A 25829-nucleotide genomic window follows, 5' to 3' on the forward strand; every position below is an offset into this window, starting at 1 on the left:
TCTCGTAAATAAGAAAACCTATATTCACTCAGCATTCATTCAGTAAAAAGACTCTTCTCAGCATAAACATGTGCTTGACTCGCTATTTATCACCCTGTTTTGACCAATGACTCCTATCTATTCAGCTTTTTTCCCTCCAAAAAGACTTTTAAACAGAATTAAAAAGAATAGCAGTGATGCTACAATGAGGATTCATCCAATCTCCATTACAATGGTACAATATTCATAACATCACAGAAAACAAAACCTACTGTGCCTTTACAATGAGTAGTAGTGTTCCAAGTAGTCTTATTTTCAAAAGAGCAATAGGTATTGTCATTCTCTTCTGTTCCTAGATATACTCTAAAATGATCCTTAAAATCTACTCTCTAGTTACTGTAAAACATTTATGAGAAGTATGACTCATATTCCAAGGTCCCACATCCACAACCACAGAAAACTTTTAAAAGTATGTCTAAGTATTCATATTTTACAGCATTAGCCCAGTTTTGGAAGGAAATTTGTTTAATGTGATTGTAATTGCATTATATCCCAATAATGTCAGCCAAGTTAAATTCAATTTCAAAGACAATTGAATACCTATAAAAAAATGAAGACTTGTGTAGACAAGAGATCCAAATTAATGACCAAATAAAAGCAAAAGCTTCAGTATGACCTCACTATTTCTCTCTTCTGTCTGGCCTGCCACTAGTCAACCAGCACTTGAATGCTCCGAATAAGCTGCAGCGCATGCTGCCTTCTGCCTACCAATATCCAGGGAAAATAAGAATGATCTGTGGCTACTCTGAAGGGGCTAAGAGACATGTGAGGACCTGCAGGGACAGTGAGTCATAAAAGATGTGATTCAAAATGGGGTTACTTCAGTCAAACTGAAAATTAAAGAAATAAGGCATAAATCCTTTGAAAACCAGGTTTCATTAGCTCTGATTATGGATGAGGTTGTGTGTACAAAAGCTTATCATTCTACTCTTAACAATCTCTTTACAATGATTTTTGAATATGTATATTTTTCAATGTTTTCATCTCAGAAAAGTTCTAATCTTGAAAGTCATTCTTGAAAGAAAACAATTTTTGTTGAAAGTTTTACCTGCTTTTTTCTTAGACTTACTTGTAGAATCAGCTGCGTTTTCCAATATTGCAGTTAGACATAAGGTTACCTCTGCAAGCATTACAGCATCAATGTCTGCTATGATTCTCTTCTGAATTACTTCATTTATTATCCAGAGAACATGAACCCACTAAAAATGGGGGGACAGGAAAGAAAAAGAATCAAGACAGAGTTAAAACAAATTTTTGCAAGATATTTCTGTATTACAGAGATAGATAGGTTTTGGCACTCAAAATTGTTTAAAAAGATTCATAAACATGGACACAATCCTTTTCTTGGATTTGGCATTTCTTTTTAAATGCCACTGGACTAAGATGCTGAATCTATGCTACTCCAAAGCCCCTATTTATTCAAACAGCATACTTTTTAATTTTAGAATATTTTTAATTATTATTCTATAAAGGTTTATGAATGTTCCATGGACACAACTTCTATATCTTTTCACAGTGTGGTAAGACTTCCAGCAGATTTGATGATTTGCCTCTCCTTTATCCCTGTATGTTCCCACTTAAACAGTATAAAAGACACCTGAATGCTCCTGTTGTACATACAGAGGAAAATAACTGCACACTACTTTCTGGTGAATCTCTGAACAATTTTACTAGAAGGATCAGGGCCACAAAATGAGCTCCTCCAGAAACTGTTTGGTCAGCATCAACTGGCAGCCCAGAGAACTAGTGTAAATTATCCTTCAGAAGACTGTATTTCACCAAGAGCTTCTCACTCTCAGGAAAACTTCAAGGTAAGGCTGTGGCTCTATCCAGTGGACCAAACACTATTGACCCCCATCTCCCTTCTCTTCTTAAGCTTTAAGGTTTTTGCCCCTTTCTTCAACTGATCTAGGGAACTTTCTTGAAATACACTGATATTTTCCACTACAACACATCAAATGCGCCTCCTTACATCATGCCTGAATACTTTCACTATTTTAGCTTCTTTCCACCATGACCCACTGGCAGAGAATGGGTTACTTCACTGGGAAAAGGCTAAGAGATATTTTGATAGTGGCATATGGCAGCACAATGTGTTCAAAGTGTATACACAATTCACATTTTCAGTGAAGAAGATTCATCTGCATTTTACCATAAGAAAATACATTTATATGGGACACCAGTATTTTATCTTGGCTTTACTATAACAGACTGCATTTATATTAAGAGAAATGCATTATAATAAAGGAGTACTTGGTAAGCTTTGTATTTGTGGATGTATTTTAAGCAATCACTTCCAATCAGTTGGATTTGCTGAAGTCCCGTTTTACACTTCTGCCACAAAAACATTATTACATCAACAAGTATTTCATTGGCAGGTTGGATATTCTGGAAAGAAAAAACAGCGTAATTGTATAAACAGGAATGTATATAAACACTCTCAAAATGCTCAGCACATAAACAGTCTTAAATTTTTTCAAAGTAAATAAACCATCATAACAACATTTTGAAAACTTAAGAAGTATTTTTTTAAAGTAATTTCTGGTGGACCACTCAAGCTTTTGTTCTCCCAACAAAACAAGTGGGTTTAGAGGGTGGGGGTTTTTTATTATTTCTCTTAAAAGTAACACAAATAAGGAAAGCAGTGAAATGAAAATTACATGGGAGAAAGATGCAAATTAACTATCTGTGGAATGTTATAATAGTCAATACATTATGGGAAAACTAAGTAATGTAATTTAACAGTTTTTATTTGTTTTATTACAGTATTTAAATATTTGCAGAAAAAGATCTAAATTAGTAGGTTTGATTTTGCATTGTCAGAGAGCTTCCATGGGTTGTTGGTGCATCTCAGATGAGGAAGCAGTGAAGAACAACTTAAACAAGTAGAAAAAGTGGAATATCTAATAACTGAAAGAAATGCTAAAACACATCTGCATCTTGTGAAGAGAAAAATTAAAAAATTCAAAACTCTATTCAGCTAACTTCCTACTTAACACATTTCAAAAGGCAATGGAATCCATCTACACTGTGCTAAACACATTGTGAACAGCAATTAAGGATCAGTAAACATCTTTACTGCCCTTTATATCAGCGTTGGACTAGTATCTTAGGTGCAGTGAAACTCAAGCCTGCTATATCCACACTATCTGTACACTCATATGTCTGTGAGCATAAGATTTTAGGGATATTAATATTGAGAAGCGAGAGGAGGAGAAGACTGAAAAATAAGTAAATCAAGATGACTTTTGCCACTTGCTTGGTGGCAGCAAGCTGTTAGATTGGCTCAGCTATATCATGTAACTTGGCCATCAGTGAATTCACTGTAATCAGGGGAGAATTCGTCTTCCCCAGGCACATTAGGCACCAAGCAGATTTGTGGGGAAACTGTAGAAGAATTTAATTCCAGGTAACCTGAGTCTATAATACAGGGACCATGTAAAAAAATGACAAATCATGCTATCTAAAAGTGTAACTACCTCACAGGCAGGGTATTTTGACTGAAAATATTACACTAAAGCTAAAAAATGTGTGTGCCCCAGTTATACTCAAACTGGGGCAATATGCAAATTATATCTAAAATTAATTTTGCAGTTAAGACATATACCATGTTATCAGAACACGTTTTTTCTAAGGAATATTTTTCATTAGTCTTTTAGATCATAGACTAATTCAGTGTAACTGCTAGTGGATACATTGCACTGTGATTTTTTTTTCCCCTCACAGTAGCACATTAAGGGAAATCTCAGTTTGAACAAGTAAGCTAAAAGTAGTTACTCTGGAAATAAACTATCAGATATATAATGGAATTATTCTGCAGTACAGACTTCAGCACAAAAAGTCCCACTCTCTTTGGTCTTGTTGTTGCTGCTGTTTGTTTGTTTGCTTTCTTGCTTGTTTGCAGAGAGAATTTACCCTAAATTGCAGGCATACCGCTGCTAAAAAGGCAATATCATTCCTTAGGGGCACTACTCCCATTTCTATAACTATTGCAGAAATGTTTTCTACAGCTGAGCATATTTGCCCACCTAAATCTAATATAAGAAATTTGATCTCTGTTTGATTAGCTGAAACTGCAATTAGCTCTATGATATTCCAATTGGATCTAATAGCTGTTTTAAAGTAGCATTTTTAAAGTAGCCTGCGTACACAGCACCAATAAAATTTAAAAAAAAATGAAACAAATACTAATTGTTGTTTAATCAGAAATTGATCATATCTATGGTTATATTTTTTTCATTTTTGCTCTTTCATTTTTGCAGCTTGTTAACCATGCAACTGATTCATTTGGTCTTAAATTATACATATTCATTACAGATTATGTGATTGATTCAGAAGAAATGTCTCTTATTATACCTGCTTAGATGTGCAGACACAGGAAAACACTGTTGTTGCCAAAATCATAAGATCATGAGAAGGCTCTCTGTGCTTCATGGAACCCTCTACAATCAATGTTTATAAAAAAGGAAGAAAAGGAAAGGCAAGACATTATTTCTACTTACAAAACTACATTTGAAAACATGAGTGAATCGATTTACCAATTTATGCTAGCAGATAATACACTTTCTTAAAGTACATACAAAGGAGACAGATATTCCCAAAATTATTCACTTTCTGTGAAAAGTGAGCATTGCTAATTTTGGAAATGGAAAGTTTTCAAGATATTTCCAGTTTTTGGAATGTTATACCATTAAATTACAGTTGCTTTACAAGATTTTCTTGCTTTGATGCCAAGAAATTTTACATAAATGAATTGTAAAGACAAAAGAAAGTCAAACATGTCTGTTTCACTTTTTTCCTGAAAAACTGTCTGAAAACATATAACATGATGTACGTTAAATATGCATGGTATTTCACAGTCAAGGAAAATGGTATAAAGTCCTGTTTGGCAAATGAAAACTGGAAAAAAATCAGTAGGTTGCAATTTCTCAGTTGCTAGTTTTTGTCATGGAATACCACGTGCACCATATTATGTAGTTTTTAAATAATAAACAAAGTTTCATGCTGTAAAAACATTTGAAATGCAAACACAGCTATACTTGAACAACACTCACTTCTGAATGTTTGCTTGGTTTTAGAACCACGAGGCATCTTAGCTTCTTCAGTATTATTTCCACCAGTAATAGAAAAACTGTGTTTAAATTTTTTTGGAAATTGTAAAGGTTGCATCAGTGTAAGAAGTTTGAGTTCCATTTCAGCTTTCTTCCATGTTGGGTCATCTTGAGCCTAATTGACAGAAACAACCAATAGAAATTTGACCTTAAAATATGTGATTTGAATGGTCTTTCTTACCCTCATAGGAAAAGACTACATAAAGAATTTCTAAATAGCATCTGTATTACCTGAAGAAAATTAACAACAAATTCAATAGCAGAATCAAACACGTCCCACTCTTCATAGCTGAAAGCTAATTTTATAAATTTCACAGCAGCATCTCCAGACACCCCCTTTTCTCCTGCAGTGATGACAAAAATTTTTTATCTGTTTTATGTGTATATATCCAGAAGTTTAATTTAAGCAATAACTTGGGTATTGATAAATACAAAGATAAAATTCCACATGTGTTTTGAATAGTCAAGGATAATCTTGAGGTATTTTTAATAGCTCTAAAATATACAATAGCTTCATTATTTTGCTGTAATATCTATGCTATATACTACTTTAATGATGTATTTGCAATGTCCTGTTACATCCCAAAGACGTTATACTATTATTGATATTAACATACCCATGTAGAGCATATGAAGGACCTCATTCTTTCTTTTGCAGAAAGAGGTTAAATCTGGGTATCACCCCATAATGTCTCTTCTTCCCAGAAATTTAGTAAAAAAAAAGAATATGCCACAGTCAGTCTCATATCACCTGGGTAACTCGGCTAAAATATGTTAGCAATATTCACTTGGTAACAGACAGCTGTTATTTTCCAAAACAGTACACTGATTGATCCAAGAATCTGAACAAGCTTACAAAAGTCCTTCTGTTGCTGCATCACACTTCTCTTCCATAAGAACATATAAGGACATCATTGACGAATTTGGCCTTTGAATGGTTGTTTAGGGGCAGTGAAATATCTAGATGAACTGCTATGCTGAATAGTATGTTATCACAATGACCATACATTACTGTATGATATTTAAATAATACTTGTGTTAAGAAAATCATAATGCTATCTGTACATAATAACCCCTTTTGAATGCCCTAACATTATATATATAAACAAGCATCTCTCACCCAAAGAGGACTGCATTTGTAATTCCTTTAGGCATAGGACTGCTACTATCATAGGAATGAATTCTACTAACCAAGTGTTTCCAGTGCTGGGTATAGAATCTTTGAAAATTCAAAGGTAGTTTACCTGTTAGTATCAACTGTAGAAGGGTTGATGATGGATTAATTATACCAAAATGATCAGTGCAATAGCTTCCTTGAATATCAGTACTGTTCATTCCACCTTTAATACAGACAATTCATTAAATCAGTTTATATTGTATTTGACTTGTTATATTCTAACTAGCTATTCTAACTATGATTCTGAATTGCATTTAGTCTCTATATTATTAACAAAATATCTGTCTACCTTTGGCTATATTCAGTCCAGAGCGTAGCAAAAAAAAAAAAGTTTTGGAGGGTATCATCAAGTTATCTTTTTCCCAAGTTTTTAAATCTAACTTTGAGTGATTTTTTTTTTGACAAAAAAAATACATGAAAACACAATGATGGGTTGCCCTTGCCTGACTCCCAGACCCCCAACCAGCTGCTCACTGATTCCTCCTCCTCAAAAGGATATGAAGATAATATAAGATGGAAAAGCTCATGGGCAGAGATAAAGACAGCTTAATAAGAAAAGTAATAGCTGTGTGTGCAAACAAAGCAAAAAAGGAATATATCCAATACTTCTCATTGGCAGGCAGATGTCCAGTCAATTCCTAGAACGTAGGGCCTAAGGATGCACAGCAGTTGCTTGGGAAGACAAGCATCATAACCACAGATGTCCCCCTTTCCTCCCCCTTTCCGCCAGCTTTCATTGCTGAGCATGACATCATATGGTAGGAAATAGCCATTGGGTGAATTTGGATTAGCTTTCCCAGCTACGTCCCCTCCCAACCTCTTGCCTACCCCCAGCCCACTGGCCTTTGCTGGGAGGAGAGCTGGAGAGACAACCTTGCTGCTGTGCAAGCCCAAACACTGGTGTGTTATCAACACTGCTTTAGCCACAAATGCAAGGCACAGCACCATATGGGTTGCTACGAAGAAAGTGAACTCCATCCTATTCAGAAAGGATGCATAAATTACTGTCGATTTTTACTGATATAATAGACAACAGAGACAGGCCCGCAGTTTTATCTTAAATTTTATCAAGATAAAAAAGATTGCTTGCTCTTAGAGATGTTATTGTTAAAAGAAATATATGTCTTCAGGCTAGTTCTTTCTTTCATAGCAAAGAAAAAAAATAGTGAAATTGAGCTCTGGGCTCCTCACCAACACTCTTTTTGCTTCTTTATGCTGTTACCTGAGAGGATTTCCAGGCCTGCAAAAAAAAGCTCTGAAATGACATCATGCATTTCAATTTCATCAGACACAGGTGGAGCAGGGCGCAACACATGCCTGCTACTATCAGACAGAGCTTCCAGGATGGCAAGGAACTGGGCTGCGGCACCGTCGAACATTTCTGTCAGCAGCCTTTCAGTAGTAGTGTGAGGCCATGGCAGCTAAGGAAGGAAAGGTAATGTAAGACTTGTACTGTCTAAACCGAGTTACAATAAAGCGAGATTTCTTTCAAAACAGTTTACCTTCAGAAAGGAAGTACACAGAAAATAATACACTGTAAAATATATTGTTGTTATGAATTTTATGCTCCAAAGGCATAGCAAAGCCTCACGCTAAGTGGGTACAATACTTAAGAAGTGCCATAATTACATAGCAACCACACACACTGCTGCATGGTATTTTACTCAGAAAATAATGCAGTAGAAATTATGAGTGAGAATATTAAGGCCATGGAGTTTAAAGCCATCCAGATCTTGCCTTAAAATGATACAGACTTGACCATAAGTAGCTAAGTTCTACACACTTTGCAGAAAATCAGAGAAAGATTAGGATGCTCAGCACTGCAGTGAGAGCAAAATGCTATCATATTCTCTCACTTGCACATTTCAAACAGCATAAGATAAAAATACAAGGCAGAACACACAAAAATGTACTTGCACTATTGACAGCTAAGAAATCAGATAGATTTTTCTTATATAGATATAAGAAAATATTTTAAATTTTTATTTCAATGTTCTGTTTACACGGTTATCAAACCACTACCAGACATAAAGTAAATCAGAGATATAGTACTTTAAAATGTTGCTCATAATCCATCCATACTTCAGTTCTGTTTATTTGGCACTTTCCCAAGTTAGATCAGTTTCCCATTTTTAAAAAGGGGAGGACCCAGGGAACTACAAGCCAGTCAGTCTCACCCCTGTGTCTGGCAACGTCATGGAAATTATTCCTCCTGGAAATTATGTTAAGGCACATGGAAAATAAGGAGGTGATCAGTGACAGCCAACCTGGCTTCACTAAAGGCAAATTGTGTCTGACAAATTTGGTGCCTTTCTATGACATGTTTACAGGGCTGGTGGATAAGGGAAGAGCAACTGATATCATCTACCTGGACTTGTGCAAAGCATTTGACACAGTCCCACATGATATCCTTGTCTCTAAAATGAAGACACGTGGATTTGATGGATGAACCACTCAGTGTATAAGGACTTGGTTGGATGGTTGGACTCAAAGAGTTGTGGTCAACAGCTTGATGTCCAAGTGGAGACCAGCGATGAGTGGTGTTCCTCAGGGGTTGGACTGGCACTGTTTAACCTCTTTGTCAGCAACATGGACAGTGGGACTGAGTGCACCCTCAGCAAGCTTGCCAGTGACACCAAACTGTGTGGTGTGGTTGACTTGTTGAAGGAAAGGTATGCTGTCCAGAGGGACCTTGAGAGGCCCAAAAGGTAGGCCTGTGAAAACCTCATAACGATCAACAAGGTCAAGTGCAAGGTCCTGTACGTGGATCAGGGCAATCCCAAGCACAAATAAAGGGTGGGCAGAGAATGGACTGAGAGTAGCTCTGAGGAGAAGGACTTGGGGGTGTCAGCAGATGAAAAGCTCAAAATGAGCTGGCTATGTGCGCTTGCAGCCCAGAAAGCCAACCACATTCTGGGCTGCATCAAAAGAAGCGTGGCCAGCAGGTCAAGGGAGGTGATTCTGCCCTTTTGCCCAGCTCTCGTGAGATCCCACCTGGAGTACTGTGTCCAGCTTTGGAGTCTTCAACACAGGAAGGACACGGACCTACTCGAATGGGTCCAGCAGAGGGCCACGAAAATGATCAGAGGGCTGGAGCACCTCTCTTTTAAAGACAGGCTGAGAGAGTTGGGGTTGTTCAGCCTGAAGAAGAGAAGGCTCTGGGAGACCTTATAACAGCCTTCCAGTACCTGAAGGGGGCCTACAGGAGAGATGGGGAGGGTCTCTTTATCAGGGAATGTAGCTATAGGACGAGGGGTTATGGTTTTAAATTGAAAGAGGGGAGATTTAGATTAGATACTAGAATGAAATTCTTTACTGTGAGGGTGGTGAGACACTGGAACAGGTTGCCCAGAGAAGTTGTGGATGCCCCATCCCTGGAAGTGTTCAAGGCCAGGCTGGATGGGGCTTTGAGCAACCTGGTCTAGTGGGAGGTGTCCCTGCTCATGGCAGGGTTAGAACTAGATGATCTTTAAAGTTCTTTCCAACCCAAACCATACTATGATTCAAAAACAATCTCTCAAGACTTAAGAGAGTTCTCCAATGTAAGTACAAAAAAAATTAAAAACACTGTAGCTTTTTTCCAAAGTACCCCTCTATCTTCACAATAATTTAACACAGCAGGGCCAACTCTGGACTCCCACACTCTTGGTATGAACAAGAGTTCTTTTATTTTTATTGCTAACATAACTGCTAAAGAAAAAAAAATGCTAGAAAAATCAGTATTTTCTAAAGTAGTAATTACTACATCTTCCCTCTTTTCAAGTTTGTTCTGAGTTTTAATAATAAATTGTTAACTATGAAACTGAAAGAATAAAACTTTCTCTTCGTGAATAGCACCATATGTATTAAACAGAATTATATCACATATTCATCACATGCAAATCATAAACAAAGAAAAAGATTATACAAAATGTTAGACTTACATTTTGTGCCTCTTTCAGGCTAACTCTTGGCTTAGATCGGAAGTGGCTTTTCGGTTTTCTTCTGGATTCATATACTGCTCTCTTGAAAATCATTATTGACATCTGACACAAAGAAAAAAGTAAGTAAATAACTGTGTTTCATGTTCTTTTCATAGAGATTGTAACTCTGTTTATAATGAATTGCAGAATGATACCTTTAGAGTGGCCTCTCTAAAAATCTTTTGTGTCTTTGAATGTTCCAATGAAGGACTGATATTTGATAATTGTTTTAGTTCGTCAATTTTAATCAGACCACGGCGAGCAAATATCTGTCCAAAGTATTAAAAAAAAAAATTATACTCTCTTTTCACGTTCCATATGTTGGTATTTTAGAATCATATCATTCCTGAATTCAGACAACTGCAAAGAGCTGCAATGAAACCTAAGTCATGAACAGCAATTGAAAAGGAAAAGAAAACTTGCAAAACACCCTTTGTATATATGCATGAGGCCTGGCCACTACTTAATGCCAAAAGTCTATGGAAACACACATCCACTGTGTGTTTTTAATTTAACTGCAGTTAAATTTTGGAATACGGACAGAACTCTAAATAGATACGATGTGATAATAAGCAGGAATATTTGAAAACATATTTGTTTCCCATTTGATTGCATCTGAAATTACATGTATGGTAAATGAGGTTACCTCTCCATGGATGCTGTCTTGACAATCAAAATAACACTGAGAAACTGCAGTATATAGGGTTGCTCTCCATGTCAAATAATGTACAGATAAAAGTGGAATGGATAATTCCATACATATACTAGCCCACAGTAAGTATTCCAGGACCTGTATTGAAGAAATCCAGTTTTAAACTGAATGCATTTTACCCTATATAAATGTACTTCCTATTACTAAAGGACACATACAAAGACTTACCCTCATCTGGTAGGATAAAATAAAAGAGCAAAAAAGATCACAGAAATTGTATTAATTTTTAATGTGTTTTATTGTCTACAAAGCATTCTTCCTGCATATTATTGGCTTTTTCCCATCTGAAACTGTGGTCAAGCACTATATTTTAGCTTCCAACCTACCTTAACCACTCCAGTGCACTATAGCCTAGCCACTTTGACAGAGCTGCTCCCATTGTCCCTCACCTGCTCTTATCTCGAGAATTATCCCTCTCTTTTGTGTCAGCTCTAGCAATAATTTTTTCCTAAGTTAGTTTTCAACTAGATCAGCAAGCTTGTCTGGGTTGCAATGGAGTCTGTCTTCTTTGGTGACTGTCATGGAACTACATAATCATCTCTTAACATTACGGCCAATATAGTCATTGCAGCAGTCCAATTTTAAGAATTAGTCCTACCAAACTGATTGAACAATATCTTCCCCTTGTATTTTATCTATGCAAACTGTTCCCTGAGGTACACAAAAGATGCACAACCTTAGTCCTAAATTACGTCAACATACAGATATTCTTTTTGTCTGAATTTAAAGAATCTGAAATACCTAGAATCGGTTCCTCTGTTTCCTGTATAATAAAAGCCTGAATAAAGGAGGTGTTAAATCACTTCTGATTGCAATAAAAGATGTTCAAAGAGAAAAAAAATCCTTCCTGCTTAATGAAAGACTAATATAACAAACAGATAAGAAAATATACTGGATTAAGGCTTAGTCATACTTTTTTTCAAGCTTTAGGATAAAAAAGTGAAGAGAAACAAAAATTACATTCACAGTTAAAAAGAAAAGGGTTGCGGGGAAAGGCCAGATCATTTTTATCAAGTATTTACAACTAAAAACCTAGCCACCAGGTGTCAGTATATTTCCATATTTTAAGAAAAAAAAGACCAATTCGTGGGACTTGAAATAGTTGTCTAAAAACAGGCATCTAGAACCCTCTGAAACAGCCTAACATATCCCATCTCAAAGACCAGCAAGCCATTATGTTGGGCTGAATTATACAACTGAGGAAAGAGCAGAGTCATAATGGCAGAAGGACTTAGAAATCAGCCATTTTGCAATCTAGACATTTTATTCCCTTGCGACAAAGTGCTACTTTGGCAATGACAATGAAATAAAAAAGTCAGGATACAGTGTTATGCAAAATACAATTTTCCATTCTTCTGCAATTTTTAAAAGTGTTTCTGTTTATTTTGCCATACCTTAGCAGACTGACCTATCATCATCAAATGTCTGCATATGGTGTATATATGAATGGTACCTGCAGAAATAAATTAAAATAAATAAAAACCAGGTAAATTCTATAATCCTACACTGAAACTTGTTCTTAATATCTAGGTTGTTACTTCCAGAGGCTGAAAAATAAACTAATGATTTTTCCATAATTATTTTTTTATTAGAAAGTATGATGTCATCAAATTCTTGGGCGATATTAGTTTCAAAAATACCTACACAATGAAGCAGTCCAATAAAAGAATGAAATCTTAAAAAGGTACTACATCAAATTTTTATTAAATAATTGACAGAGAGAAAAACCTTAGTTTTATTCATAAATGCCAGCCTCTTTAACAAAAATATTACCTCTCCTCACAGACCTTACCGTCTATGATTCTTTTAGTATGTCACGGCACTGTCCTGGCAGACAACACCACTATTATGTGATATTAAGTATGATAAGTGAAATGAAGAAAATTGATTGTGACTAGAGCTTTCCAGAGCATCAAAGTCACTTACAAATAAAATCCTGTCAAAAATTTACTTAATTTCTGCTATATCACAAAATTGCTTTTCAAAAATCAGCCCCAGAAGTATAAAAGACATTGCAGTGTGCGGGGGGAAGAGAGGGGAGAAGTCTATTATTCTGTCTATACGGATGTTCAGAAAGGGACACCTGTGGCAGCAGGAGGCATCACAATGTCAACTGTCATAGCTAGAAGGGTGCTATTATCCCAATAAGCAAGAATGGAGCAAGCATTAGGAAGATTTCATTTTATCAGTCAAATGAGGCACAAAATCTATTGCCAGAAATTGCAGAAAAAGCTCAGGAACTGGGTAAAATCTGAGTTATTGCCTGCTTCTAATTAGATTAGATTATTGGCCAGGCTCGGTACAGAGACTTGTCCCACATACGGTGGGACTTAAGAATGGCAGGTGATTATGTTTTAATTTTAATTCCTCTCCTATAGAAACAGACAAATCAAAACCACACCTCAAAAGTAGGGACTGAGGGCAATGGCAGTCCCAACAAAAGGATATGAATTTTGACCAATTATAGCTCGCAGAAAGTGCATTTTCCGAATTTAAATTAAAACCACATCATCGCCACAATTTATATTGCAACAATTGACCATAGTAGAACAAATTAATAATAGTATTTTGACTAAATAACATTGCCTTTCAAAGCAAAAATATACAGTTGTTCTTGAAATAAAAAGCTTGATACACCTAGTTCACAGATTTTCCATTTTTTCCTCATTTTTTTCTTAATTCAAGCATTTATAAGTAACACACTAAAATCATATACAGAGATTCAAATTCTTAAATGTCATATGGTATTTTTTAGAATAGTTTTATTATTAACTCTAGCCTTAAAAGATCATTTAAAAAACACAGAGATGTAATGCCAGGCAATCAGTTTTTACTCTTATATCTGCTAGCCCCTTTTCAAAAAAACCCAAAAAAACCCAAACTCATTAAAATAAACGTTGTATTGATTAAAAAAGTCTTGAGGGTTTTATTTAATCCAGGGTTCACTCAAAAAATACCCTCATAATGCTGTTAGATTTCATTTTATTAGTACACTCTATCCACAGCTATGATGAAAATGGTATCACTTTTACACCACTCCACCTGAAAAAGGCACACTATGTATAAACTTCAATTAAAAAATCCCTTATTTAAAAAAACCCACAAAAATACCAACAAAAACCCCCCAAAAGCAAGCAAACAAACAAAAAAAAAACCCCGCAGAGAAACAAACAAACAGAAAAGCCTACTGTGATGAAAGACTAACTATAGATTTATTCCTGACCATTAGGTTGACCTTAAAGAATATCTATAAAGTTTGCTTAGGTTGCACGGGTTTGCTTAGCAAAAAAATGTGAATGGAAAACCGAAGGTACCATTGTAGATAAGCCAAGACAAACTCTCCTGAGGGAGAGCTACTTGCATAGTGAGTCGTAATGAGGACAAGATGTTGAAACAAGTCTGCAGGGACTCTTGATTCTGGAGATTTCTGTCACCGCTGCAAACCATCTGATAAACGCAACCATCTCTCTCTTGCAAAGCATGGAACTAAATCATATGGAAACACAGATAAAATTAATATATATAGTAAAAATAGATGCATATGTCAGTTTCACATGAGCAAAGTACAACAAAATGGTGAGTATGAAAAGATCAAGTATACCAGAAAGAAAAATCAGCATGACATTGAAATGAGCATTAGAATATGAGAAAGTGTTAAAGCTTTAAGGTTGCTGTACTATTAGCCTGACTCATTTTCCACTGTGTCACAGGATGAAAATGCACCCAGTGCACTAGGGCTGCTGAAAGGGAGAAAGGGTGAATGAGGCATTAAATTGATATTCAAAGAATCTGGCTTTAATTCTTTTCTTGTCTGTAGATGTCCTCTGTAAGTTAAGGCAAATCTTAACTTTTCTGCACTTTACTTTTTCACCTGTATCATAGCTCTTATTTCTCAGTCTCATCCATTCTTTTCTCTTCTACAGATGCATTGTTCCTTCTCTTAATTGTAGTACCTCACATAATGTGATTTCAGTCATGTCTGGAGTACAGTATCATCTGAACAAACCAACATGTGAGAAAATGAGCCTAGTGGGACACCACCACCACCATCTATCAACCCCTCAGGAGCCTACTAGCCTGCTAATATTTGGAATTATATTATTTTTTGCAGTTAATTCACTGAAACTGGAAGTTTTAAGCCCTGGAACTCTGTTTCTATCATTTCCTTAGTGTTACACTGAAAAACAAAAGCTACCTGCAGAAATGTGGCCAAAAAAAATTACATATAAAGCCTTTAGATGTAATCATTTGACAAATTATCATCATTCATTTCCAGTTGTAGAAATCATTGTCAAACTAGATTCCACATCTGAAAATTTAGGGATATCCCAGTGTCTAGAGGTCAAGGTATAAAATGGGCTTTTTAGTATAGACTCTTGATAACATCTGGCACTATGATTGGTTCAAGGTCTAGGCAAAATTTCAAATTAATTTACAAAGCATTTTTTAAAAAACAAATAAAATAGATCAACATAGTCTGCGATCATATTCTGCCTAGCAAGCTGAACCATGTTTGAAAAACAAAAAAAATAATATAAACTGAGCATTTCTTCTGTCATCACATCTGCTTCTAGCTTTGAAGTAAACTGTCTGCTTTTTTTCTCACTAAACACCTATTTACAACCTACCTCTGACTAGAGAAATATGGATTTGATTAGCTCAATACACAGGAGATGCCCATGATTTCCTTTTGTTGTTCTTGATCACAGAGTGACTTGCATTAGTTTATTCTGAAATATCAACTATGTACTGAAAATAGAGCTTCTCAGCAAAGTACTGCTTAGGATAAAATCTAACATGTTTTTAGCATTCCCTTTATACCTATTGAAACACTTCTTCCATGGATAACAAATGACAAATTGCAAGCTTCTCAATAAGCAATTAACACAAAAGGATCCCAACATATTCTTGAGGTCGCTCAGCTCCCCAGAGTTCAGAGAACTTAAAAATATATTCACCATTTTGCCTCTTTTTTTCCATAGTGAGTAAATAAGCTACTAATAGTAAAGCAATACTGCTTTTTTACTATGTCATGAGCTTTTTTCATATGTAGTATTTTTTGCATATTTATGGTACAAATTATGGTACAATTTTTTAATTCTCTTGCACTCTGTCCAGTCCTTAAGATTACACTGTACAGAAATTTCTACAATTGGAGGACAGTTATCAAATTTTGCCCATATCCTGTTTCTATGGTAAATAGAAACTAGTTTTGAGCAAAACCGGCTGTAGACAGTTACAGAATAACCTGTTGAGAGAAAATTGCCTTTTTAATGTTAAATTGATAGTGGCTGGCTTATACCACAAAAGCATAAATACTTATATCCTCTTAAAATGGACACCAATTCTGGATGTTCATCTCATACATATCACTGACTTTTAAATCTCAATGTAATCTATAGAGACAAATTATTAAAAATTAGTTAATATCAATATCTAATTAACATAAAATTAAGTATATTTGTTGAGTATAAAATAGACTACTTATTTTGAATCTGTGAATGTATTTGACAAAACAAACAAAAACAAAAAACCAAACACCAACCCAAAACCTACCGTAAGTGCTGCATTTTTATCCCTGAGACCATTTGGGAAAAAGGTGGATTTAAAGCGATCCACATCATCTATGATGTCATCAGACTTTACAGAAACAAACTGCTGAAGGTATCTTCCATAGCACTGTAGAAGTGCCAACTTATATTCCTGAAGAATGAATAATATGTTATTTTTTGTAGTTTGCATATTACATTTCTATTTAACATAGAATCATATGGAGTTAGAAAGGACCTCTGGAGATCATCTAGTCCAACGCCCCCACCAAAGCGGGTCCACCTAGAGCAGGTTGCACAGGAACTTGTCCAGGTGGGTTTTTAATGTCTCCATGTGGGGGTTTTATTATTATCTTTATGTAAAAAAGTATCAGTGTGTAAGAACAGCTGGAAGTACAGCACTAAAGTTTCATACAAACATTCAGCAATGTAACTTCTAATGTGAACACTCAGCATATGAAAGGCTGAAGTACTTAAAAGAAGACCTTGTGGTTTGGGAGTTCCTGGTTTTTTTTAATCATAAATATGACATAACAGAGATCTGGAAAAAAATATATATGTAAAGTATTATCCAGGGTTAATATAATAAACTCAAAGGGTTCCTCAAATCTCCTGCAGCTTTGCAACAGTAATGATAATGATACTACACTTCTGAGAAAATACTTCATAATGTAGAACTTTATAAACAATATACAGACATCATCAGTTCTCTGCCCCCTGTTTCCCTGATGTCAAAGCCTTTTTGTTATTAAACCAGAGAAGAAGGAAAAGAGACTTAATATCAGAAAGCAAACACTTCAGAATAAGATGCAGTAAAAAAGAACAAAAGAAATGACAACCAGAATTTACATAAGGCCAAGAAGTCAGCACTAATAGACCAGAAATTGCCAGTGGGTCTTTAAGAACTGTTAACAAGCAGGATGTTGAGCATTATGCCTCATTCAAAATACAGCTCCCCAGCAGCATGTCAAACCACTGTAACATCATGCTGAGACTATGGTTCAGCTCTGACTCAGATGTGGAAGAGCCACTTACTGAATCACCTCCACCACTTCCTGCAGCGAAGATTATTTAGAAGTTTCTCTACCATCTTTACTAATTCTAGCACACACACACATCAGTCATGATAAATTCTAGGGGAAAAAGTAACTGATTTGTACTCATAAAAACTGATCCATTAATCACAGAAAATACGGAAGTATTTCCTTGCACTCACTTTTTTCAATATAAATTCCTACTGCCATGGTAACACCCTGAAATTTTAATCATCTGAGGAGTCTAACTCAGATAACCCTATTGTCCTCTTTGCTGTGTGAAAGCAGCAGCCACACACAGAAACTTTTACTTTCCATTGAGAGCTTCGGGCAGGTCTTGTGTAATCTAATACATAGATTCAGGCTGTGATGACTCTTAGGATCTGAAGCCATGGATCAGAATACCATTAATTTAGTTACTAATCTGCAGCAAAAAACAGTAATTTCTCTCTCAAACAGTTTAAAATATATGTATAAGACCAGAGACGACAGGCAGATACAGGCAGTGAGGGACAGGAAAAAATGAGTCAGTACTGATCAGTATGCTGACTAATGGGCTAACTAATTTCCAGATATATGACATAATGAATTTAGGTGTGTCCTAAAAGATGCATAGCAGATGTATAATAGGAAGGAATCCAAAGTGAGATGGCATTAGAAAAATTGCAGAAAGAAAGTTAAGTTTGTGCTTACCTATTGACTACTCATATTCAATAATTCATTTTTAAAGACTACAGATCACTAAGTATTATATAACATAAAGGCAGATTAAAATTTAAAATAATCACCAGTAGTTTTCAACTAGGAGTCAAGAGAGGTACTTATGGGACAGGCTCTACCCTACCTATCACAGACTGGTGTTACACCACATTCATCTTTCCAGTAATGCATTAAAATTTATAACTAGCATCCATCTCATGTTTTCTTCTTTCTTTTTTTCTCCAGGGAAAAAAAAAAATGCATAAAATGAAAACTAAGCTTATAAAGTCAAAGAAATGCACTTAAAAAAGGGACTTCCAAAGACAGCTCATTTCAAAGTTTTAGGCTGGCCAGCAAAACAACTTTTTCAACGACAGTGGTAACTTTACCTTTTCCATAGAAAACCACTTACACTAGAGGATTGAAGTGGCAAGAAGAAGTCTTTACTCAAAATTCTGTGTTATTTTTAGGCAATGTAAGCCCAGGTAATGAAGCACCTTGAAGATTAGGACCGTATTACTACATTTGAGTTGTGCTATGGGAAGCCAATGCAAAGCACAGAGAGCAGGGTTTGATGCCTTTGAAGTAACCTTACTAAGCATGCTCTGAGAGTAGCAGTTCCCAAACAGTTACAACCTCAGTGCAATATTCCAAGCAATTCCTAAGGCTCAGAAGCTATGAAAACTTGAGGAAAACATAAACATGAAGAAAACATTAATGGAATTGCCTAGGGAATAAAGGGTCTATTACTAAATGCAGTCACACAAGCTTCCTTAAGAATTCCTGTGAGTCTTCCTAAACGTATACCATGAGCCTATACCTTTATTGTAATGGTTCCACAGTTCCAGACTCTTCTATATGTTTTCTTCAGCCTACCAGTGAGAGTTGAGTGCTGCTGAAGATCAGCTTCAGCTTGCTGTTTGTTATTCAGGAGGCAGGACACTTTTGCCCAAATCATTAGGGCAGTGAAGGAGATATAAGATTTTGTAACATCTGCATGATACTCATACCTTTGCCCAGGTCTGAAGCATGCCCCAGTAGCCACTTATATATGCTTTCCATAAATAGCATAAATAGCATTTATTCTTGCTGGATTCCATAAGTGAAGGACATAATAGTGGAAAACAGTCTCACTGGATGTGTTCCTCCAAAAGATAGCCCCTCAAACTATCTTGGTACATTTCTGATTATACACTTTTCTAGGTGAAAAGAGTGATTCTAACAGTGTTATATGCTGCAGAGAATGATTTCACTAAAGTATGATTAAAAATTAAAGTAGCATAGAAACATAATGAAGCAAAGACTGTGATTGAGCCATTTCTGTTTTCATACAACTTACTTTGATCTGAGCAAGGGAATCACCAACTTTCAGAAGTTTCTCATTGTAATACCACTCTGGCAGTCGAGGCTTATATTTGATCCAAATATTAAACAAAGTATTTGCTCTAAAAAAGATACAGGAGAAAAGATTCCAAATTAAACTGGCAGTAGACCTGTCACAACAAGTAAATAAATCAGGAAAACTTCAAACTGTGAAAACTCCTTTCTTCCAAATCTATTTGAGCCTCTATGTATTTCAAAAAAAGTGATCATTAAAACAAGATATAACAGGCAGCCAAGGACATTTCTGGGTTTCATTTCTGTCACCAGTTTTTAACACACATTTAAAACAGGATGAGTTATCTCCTGTGCAAATTCTTTTTAAAATATCTTAGCATTTATCCCCTTGCATTGTTCAAAGATGCTCATAAGTGGAAAATCTGCCTCACCTTTGAGCCAGTATTTGAGAGGTTCTGTTTGATTGAAGAAACAATTTCATATCTTAAAGAAACTCAATAATTTACAGCTCACAGCAATTATTGGACTGGAAAATACAAATGCTAAGAGCAGGGATAATGATCCCAAATTAACAATGCACCTCAGGCAGCAGCAAACCTAGGAACTGGTAGACATGGAATAAACCACAGAGCTATAGAGTACATAGAGCTGTAGAGCTCATAGTGTATAGAGCTGTACCATAAATCACAAAAGAAGAGAGTCATTAGAAAGCCTCTAGGATGAATTGTATTTGGTGTGAAACGTTCAGGAATTTTAAATCATAAAGGGTAGGATTCAGAGAGAAGCAAATGACACGTTTGTTAAAATAGAAAGGATTTTATGGCAATAGTTGCAATGCTCTTCTGTTGCCTTTGCCTGTTATTCTAGCCACAGTTTTCATCAAGGATGACTTTGTGTAACAAATCACTGACTTGACTGAACTAGCAAGCCTCCCATAATTGGCAACTGGCTCTAAGCAGTTTGCCTCTTCTACAGAGGAACTGACTACATCAATGCCAGTGTTATGGTCCCTACTGATTGCTGTTTGATGCGTTAGTACCTTCACGTGTACAACTTCCCCACTGTAGACTTCTTTAGGAAAGCTATATTCAAACTGGAGAACAAAAATTGATCAGATAGACTGATAGTTACCAAATTTTTAATAGTATTGACAGTGTTCACAGTGCCAGGCATATCTTACATTTATTCTCTTAACAAAGCACTTGTACAGAAACCTCAGCAAAGAATGCCTTATGAAACCACAACAGCTAAATTATTCACTGGTAGCAATTTATGAGGAGAGAAAACAACTGAAGAGAGAGGCATTGATGTTTTAAAATAACCTTCTAGCTGAATTCTCACATGTAAACCTTATGTTTACTGGTGTGAGGTAGCTGTAACTTTTCAATCTCTTAACACAGTGATGGTAGACTAGAATGTAAGACACTTTCTTAAGCTGTTTTCTGACATTCAGGAACTTGGAATACTTTCTCACAGTCTCCTAGACAGCTCTTCATTTCACCTTATAAGAAGATTCCCAGTAAAAAAAGCACAATAAGTAACATCATTTTTTCCACAGAGAAAACAGCGAGCCACCTTCACATTTTCAAGGTGAAACAGATGGCTGTATGAGAAGCCTGTCAAAATGATCTTTACACCAAAGAATTACAACATCATAATCTTTTTTTTTTCTAAAAGCGTCATCTCAGCACAATTCTCAGTTCTTAAAAGTAAACAGCAAAGAAATAAGTAGGACATTCTACAGGTGTATCCTAAAGGAAAAATGCAGTAACAGCACAAACCAGGCCAAAAACAACAATCTGAATAAAATGTTCTAAGGCATTATGTTTTTAAAGGAAACCATAGCCTCATCTAATGAAGAGCACCTTCCGAACACGGAATGAGTTCCTCCTGGTCCACCCATAAGCAATTAAGAGTCTGGGTGGCTACTGACTTCTTATACTGAGGGAAGTATCCCACTCCAGTTAGTAGGGATAAATCTGCAAAGAGGCTCCAAAGCAAAGGAACCTGTCTGACATCCGAGACAAGTTCCCTTGGACTATCAAGGGAAGAAACTCAGGAAAAGACTTCCAGAGTCCAAGAGGTTTTATGGATACTGCTGGGGGGTGAGGAAGAAAGAAGGAGGAAAAAAAAAGTAAAAATTATCAGGTTGTAAGGCTCTAAAGGAACTGATAGTTAAGATTGACTGTCGATAAAGTTGAGAAGGTGAGACTATTAAACTTCTTTAAGACTGAACAGCTGGAAAGTCCTCAATGAAGGTTGTCTTCATTTTTTGTTTTGAATGCTCATATTAACACATGTGATTCTTAGATGCAATAAGCAAGTAACAAATATGTAATAAACTGGTTTAGTAAAGCAGTGACAAATCTGACTAGACTTTCAACTTCAACAGGAAGATTAAGGTAAACTGTATCTGCTACAATGCCATGACTAACTGCAAGTGACAGTTCATGACATAGGAATGTTTCTTTGACACAGACAAAGGAGGAGAGTGAGACACTTCCCAAACAGCTCATCAGCCTTTCCTTTAAAGAGGCTGTAGGACACCAGAATAACAAGTTAAGCAAGTGAATTCTTAAAAAAACATACTGGGCTGTTGGAGCTCAGAGGTGAAGTTTTTTCATTTCCAACAACTCCATGAATAATAAAAAAAAATTTCCCTAAGGTCAACCCATAATAGTGTGCAACAGGGCACAAGGCAAGGCCCCCACGGCTATATTTCTGGGCCAAAAGTCTTTACTACAAGTAGTAAAGGATTCTCTGATACTGATCAAAAGATGTCTTATTTAATAAGGGGGGCTAAGCCACATGAGATATGAGGTAACATGAGACACAATCAGTAGTTAAAGGTAATCCTTTGATGGACCCTTTGCCAAGAGAAATGGGGTAAAACAACTTCTCATTTAGTTGAAGGGAAAGTACTTCTGATTGCTACTTCTGATTGAAAAGACACGTGACTCCACTAAGGGCAGGTACTCAGTAATTTTTGTTTCTTGCATTAAAACATTTTAAGTGCCTAAATTATGGCCTTACTGTTGACTTATCAACACCAAAGGCTGACAGCACTGGAGGAATGAATCTGACAATTTTATATTTCTAAACTGAACATACTGGCCGCGTGGAAGCTGGTTTTCTTGCTTCTTGAATAACAAGAACACTTTGATCTCAACCCATGCCCTGAAAAGTAGCTTGACAAATGACACAGCAAGAAGTCTTTAGAGCATTTAGGAAAGCATCTGTAATAGCCATTACCTTCAGAATTTCCGAGGAACAATTAGACTAAGGCTGGTTCTGCAAGCAGCACACACTCCAATTTTGAGTTATCAAACAATGAGAGGCAAGGGAGAAACAACCCTGAAATTTCACAGTCACAAATAAATGGCCATGACTTCACTAGCTGCCTGAACCTATGCTAACAATCAGAATTCCAGTCTTCTACCTCTGTACTGCCCCTAGACAAATGAAGAATGCCAGAGGATGCAGAGCTACTGGGAGCTTCATGTTACACAATATTCTCAATGCCCTGGAATTTTGGTATGCCTCATCACTACCAGTGACTTCTGGGATCAAAACCCAGGTAGTCTGAGTTCTCATCTCTGTGACGAATCTTGCAGAATTTTTTGTATGAGAGGATGCTCTCACGTCAGCCGTGTTATGTGGGACATGGGTCACATCTACAAAATAGCAGTTTGAATAAGACAGAGCCTACTCAGGTCCTGTTCCAGAGGGTAAACAAAGGCTTAGAGACACTTTACCAAAACTGGCAGTAACCTGGCATGACATTGCAAACGGATCAGATTCAGCAGGCCCAACTCCCAACCAGAGACATAATGAACATGTAGAAAATACAATGTGTTCGTTACCAGCAATTTTAGTGGTGTCTGAAGCAGCTGAGCTGTCCTTCTCCTATGGGGCCTAACGTGAATAACTTTCAAAGTAAGACTACAGATCAGCTAAAACAAAAAAGGTCTGAAGCTACAGAAAGGCTTAAAAATAGCAAAGCACTGAAATTCGCTGATGAAGCAACATAAAAAGCCAATATAGTGAGATTCAAAACACTAGAGGCAAAAGCCTGGAGGCTGATACCTGTGTGATAGATCTAGGCCTATACCTGACAATGAACAGGCCACATAAATAAATCAGAAATTCAGAGAGCTTAGAAAAGGAAAGATCTCCAGTGCAGACAAATGCCAGGCTGCAGAATCTGAGCAGCTCCTGAAAATGTATACAGGTCCTTTAGAGAGGGGTCATATGTGGACTACATCTAGGAAAGTACCAAGTGAAATGCGTAAGGGTAGAAGCTGCACCTAAGTGATGCACTTAACCCCCCTGTAACCTAACTCCTGTGCTGGTTTTGCATGAAATTTTGATAACCCAGGAAACTTCTGTTAAAGACCTGCAAATTTAGAATAGAACAATGCTCAGATAATAATGATAGAAAACCAACCATTTACCTCAAAAGAGGCAGTCAAACTCTTCTCTAATAATGTACCTAAATGCAGCAGGGAGGGCTACATGAGAAATGCACAGTCTATAATAGACATATGCATGCACTATGAGTCATACACTGATTCCAGTTGCTCTACTCCAACTGCAGTACAAAATCTAGATTTATGCATACCCACAGATATGCACATATGCGAGGAAACAAAGATGCACAAGTATACTTGCCATATGCTCTGCCCGCATCTATGTGTATAAAAATATACCAGCGTAGACACAGACGTATGCACAAAAAGAGCTGTGCAGTGTTATCCTCAAGTGGCCCTACTGTGAGCGCCATCTTTTAGAGGCACGTACATGCCCACACATCTTCACCCTCGCACGCCGGAGCGCAGGCTGGTGGGCTGCCAGGGGCTCCAATGCCGTCAAGGGATTTTCCTACCAGAAAGCCCAGGCAGCTCTGGTACACAGCAAGCAGTGGTGCTGCCAACTTCCACAACACCTTGTGCTTTTTCCCTTAAAGCATTAACTTCTAGGAAGTGTTGAAGAAGGAGGCGGTCAGATTTTGAAGGGTTTTTAAAAAAAGGGGGAAAGGAAAAGGGGGAAAGGAAAAGGGGGAAAGGAAAAGGGGGAAAGGAAAAGGGGGAAAGGAAAAGGGGGAAAGGAAAAGGGGGAAAGGAAAAGGGGGAAAGGAAAAGGGGGAAAGGAAAAGGGGGAAAGGAAAAGGGGGAAAGGAAAAGGGGGAAAGGAAAAGGGGGAAAGGAAAAGGGGGAAAGGAAAAGGGGGAAAGGATTGCTCCATCTTTTGGCACGCTGCTGGAGAAACTGACCCAGGGGAATAACCTCTTGGCCACCTCCAAGGCAGGGGGAGCCGGAGGGAAGGGGCTCCCTGGCCTGTGGGATGCGGGGCGAGGCGGGGGGCGAGGAAGGCGGCGCGGCGGGGGGAATGGCAAGCGGGGACAGCCGGGGGGAGCCGGCGGCCGAGGGGAAGGGGCTGCAGAAGGAGGAAGGATGGGGGTTAAGGCAGGGGTTCCCGCAGCGGGTGGCGACGCGGGGGCGGCGGAGCAGCTCCTACCCGCGGCGGTGCAGGTCGTGCTGCCGCGGCTGGGCCTCCCCCGCGCCTCGCAGCCGCCGCAGAAAGCCCAGGACGTCCCGCAGCTCGGCCTCGAAGCTGTCTACCACCAGGTTGCCCGGCGCCACGTCCCCGAAGAAAGCGGCCGGCGGGGGCTGCGGGACGGAGCCGGGGAGCGGCAGCCCAGTGGGATCCTCCATGATCCGGCCCGGCCGCGGAGGGAACGCGGCGGCGTCGCCAAGGCAACGGCCCCGGGCAACGGCGGCCGCGAGTCCCTGGGGCCCGGCTGCGGGATGAGAGCTCCCGGAGGGGTTGGCGGAGGGTTGAAAGAAGGACAGTGGTCTCCTGGGGTGCATCAAAAAGGTCGTCCTCCCCCTCTACTGTGCCCTGGTGAGGCCACATCTGGAGTACTGTGTCCAGTTCTGGGACAGAGACCTGCTGGAGAGAATCCAGAGGAGGGCTATGGAGATGATCAAGGGGCTGGAGCACCTCTCTTATGAGGAAAGGCTGGGACACCTGGGTCTGTTTAGCCTGGAGAAGAGAAAACTGAGAGGGGATCTCATCAATGCTTATTAATATCTAAAGGGCAGGTTTCAAGAGGATGGGCCAGACACTCTTCAGTGGTGCCCAGCGACAGGACAAGGGGAAAGGGGAACAAACTGAAGCAGGTTTGTTTGTCACCTGTTTGCTCCAG

At 37.7% G+C, this 25829-nt stretch overlaps 1 protein-coding gene across 1 annotated transcript in view; it reads right to left on the bottom strand.

Annotated features, from left to right (window-relative positions):
* Window positions 1-25491, bottom strand: part of CFAP54 (cilia and flagella associated 54) — a 110806-nt gene extending 85315 nt beyond the window's left edge. Inside the window, exons 1-15 of the mRNA XM_014963298.1 lie at window positions 25139-25491; window positions 19623-19728; window positions 16558-16704; window positions 14316-14487; window positions 12396-12454; window positions 10936-11079; window positions 10445-10558; window positions 10251-10352; window positions 7550-7748; window positions 6395-6490; window positions 5382-5494; window positions 5094-5265; window positions 4396-4481; window positions 2293-2427; window positions 1109-1238 (exon numbers count right to left, since the gene is read on the bottom strand). Coding sequence (XP_014818784.1) covers window positions 1109-1238; window positions 2293-2427; window positions 4396-4481; window positions 5094-5265; window positions 5382-5494; window positions 6395-6490; window positions 7550-7748; window positions 10251-10352; window positions 10445-10558; window positions 10936-11079; window positions 12396-12454; window positions 14316-14487; window positions 16558-16704; window positions 19623-19728; window positions 25139-25491 — 2128 coding nt within the window. The remainder of the gene's footprint in view (window positions 1-1108; window positions 1239-2292; window positions 2428-4395; window positions 4482-5093; window positions 5266-5381; window positions 5495-6394; window positions 6491-7549; window positions 7749-10250; window positions 10353-10444; window positions 10559-10935; window positions 11080-12395; window positions 12455-14315; window positions 14488-16557; window positions 16705-19622; window positions 19729-25138) is intronic.
* Window positions 25492-25829: the final 338 nt, after the last annotated feature.

The sequence above is a fragment of the Calidris pugnax genome, unplaced genomic scaffold, assembly GCF_001431845.1.
Source record: "Calidris pugnax isolate Ruff unplaced genomic scaffold, ASM143184v1 scaffold44, whole genome shotgun sequence".
Taxonomy (NCBI): domain Eukaryota; kingdom Metazoa; phylum Chordata; class Aves; order Charadriiformes; family Scolopacidae; genus Calidris; species Calidris pugnax.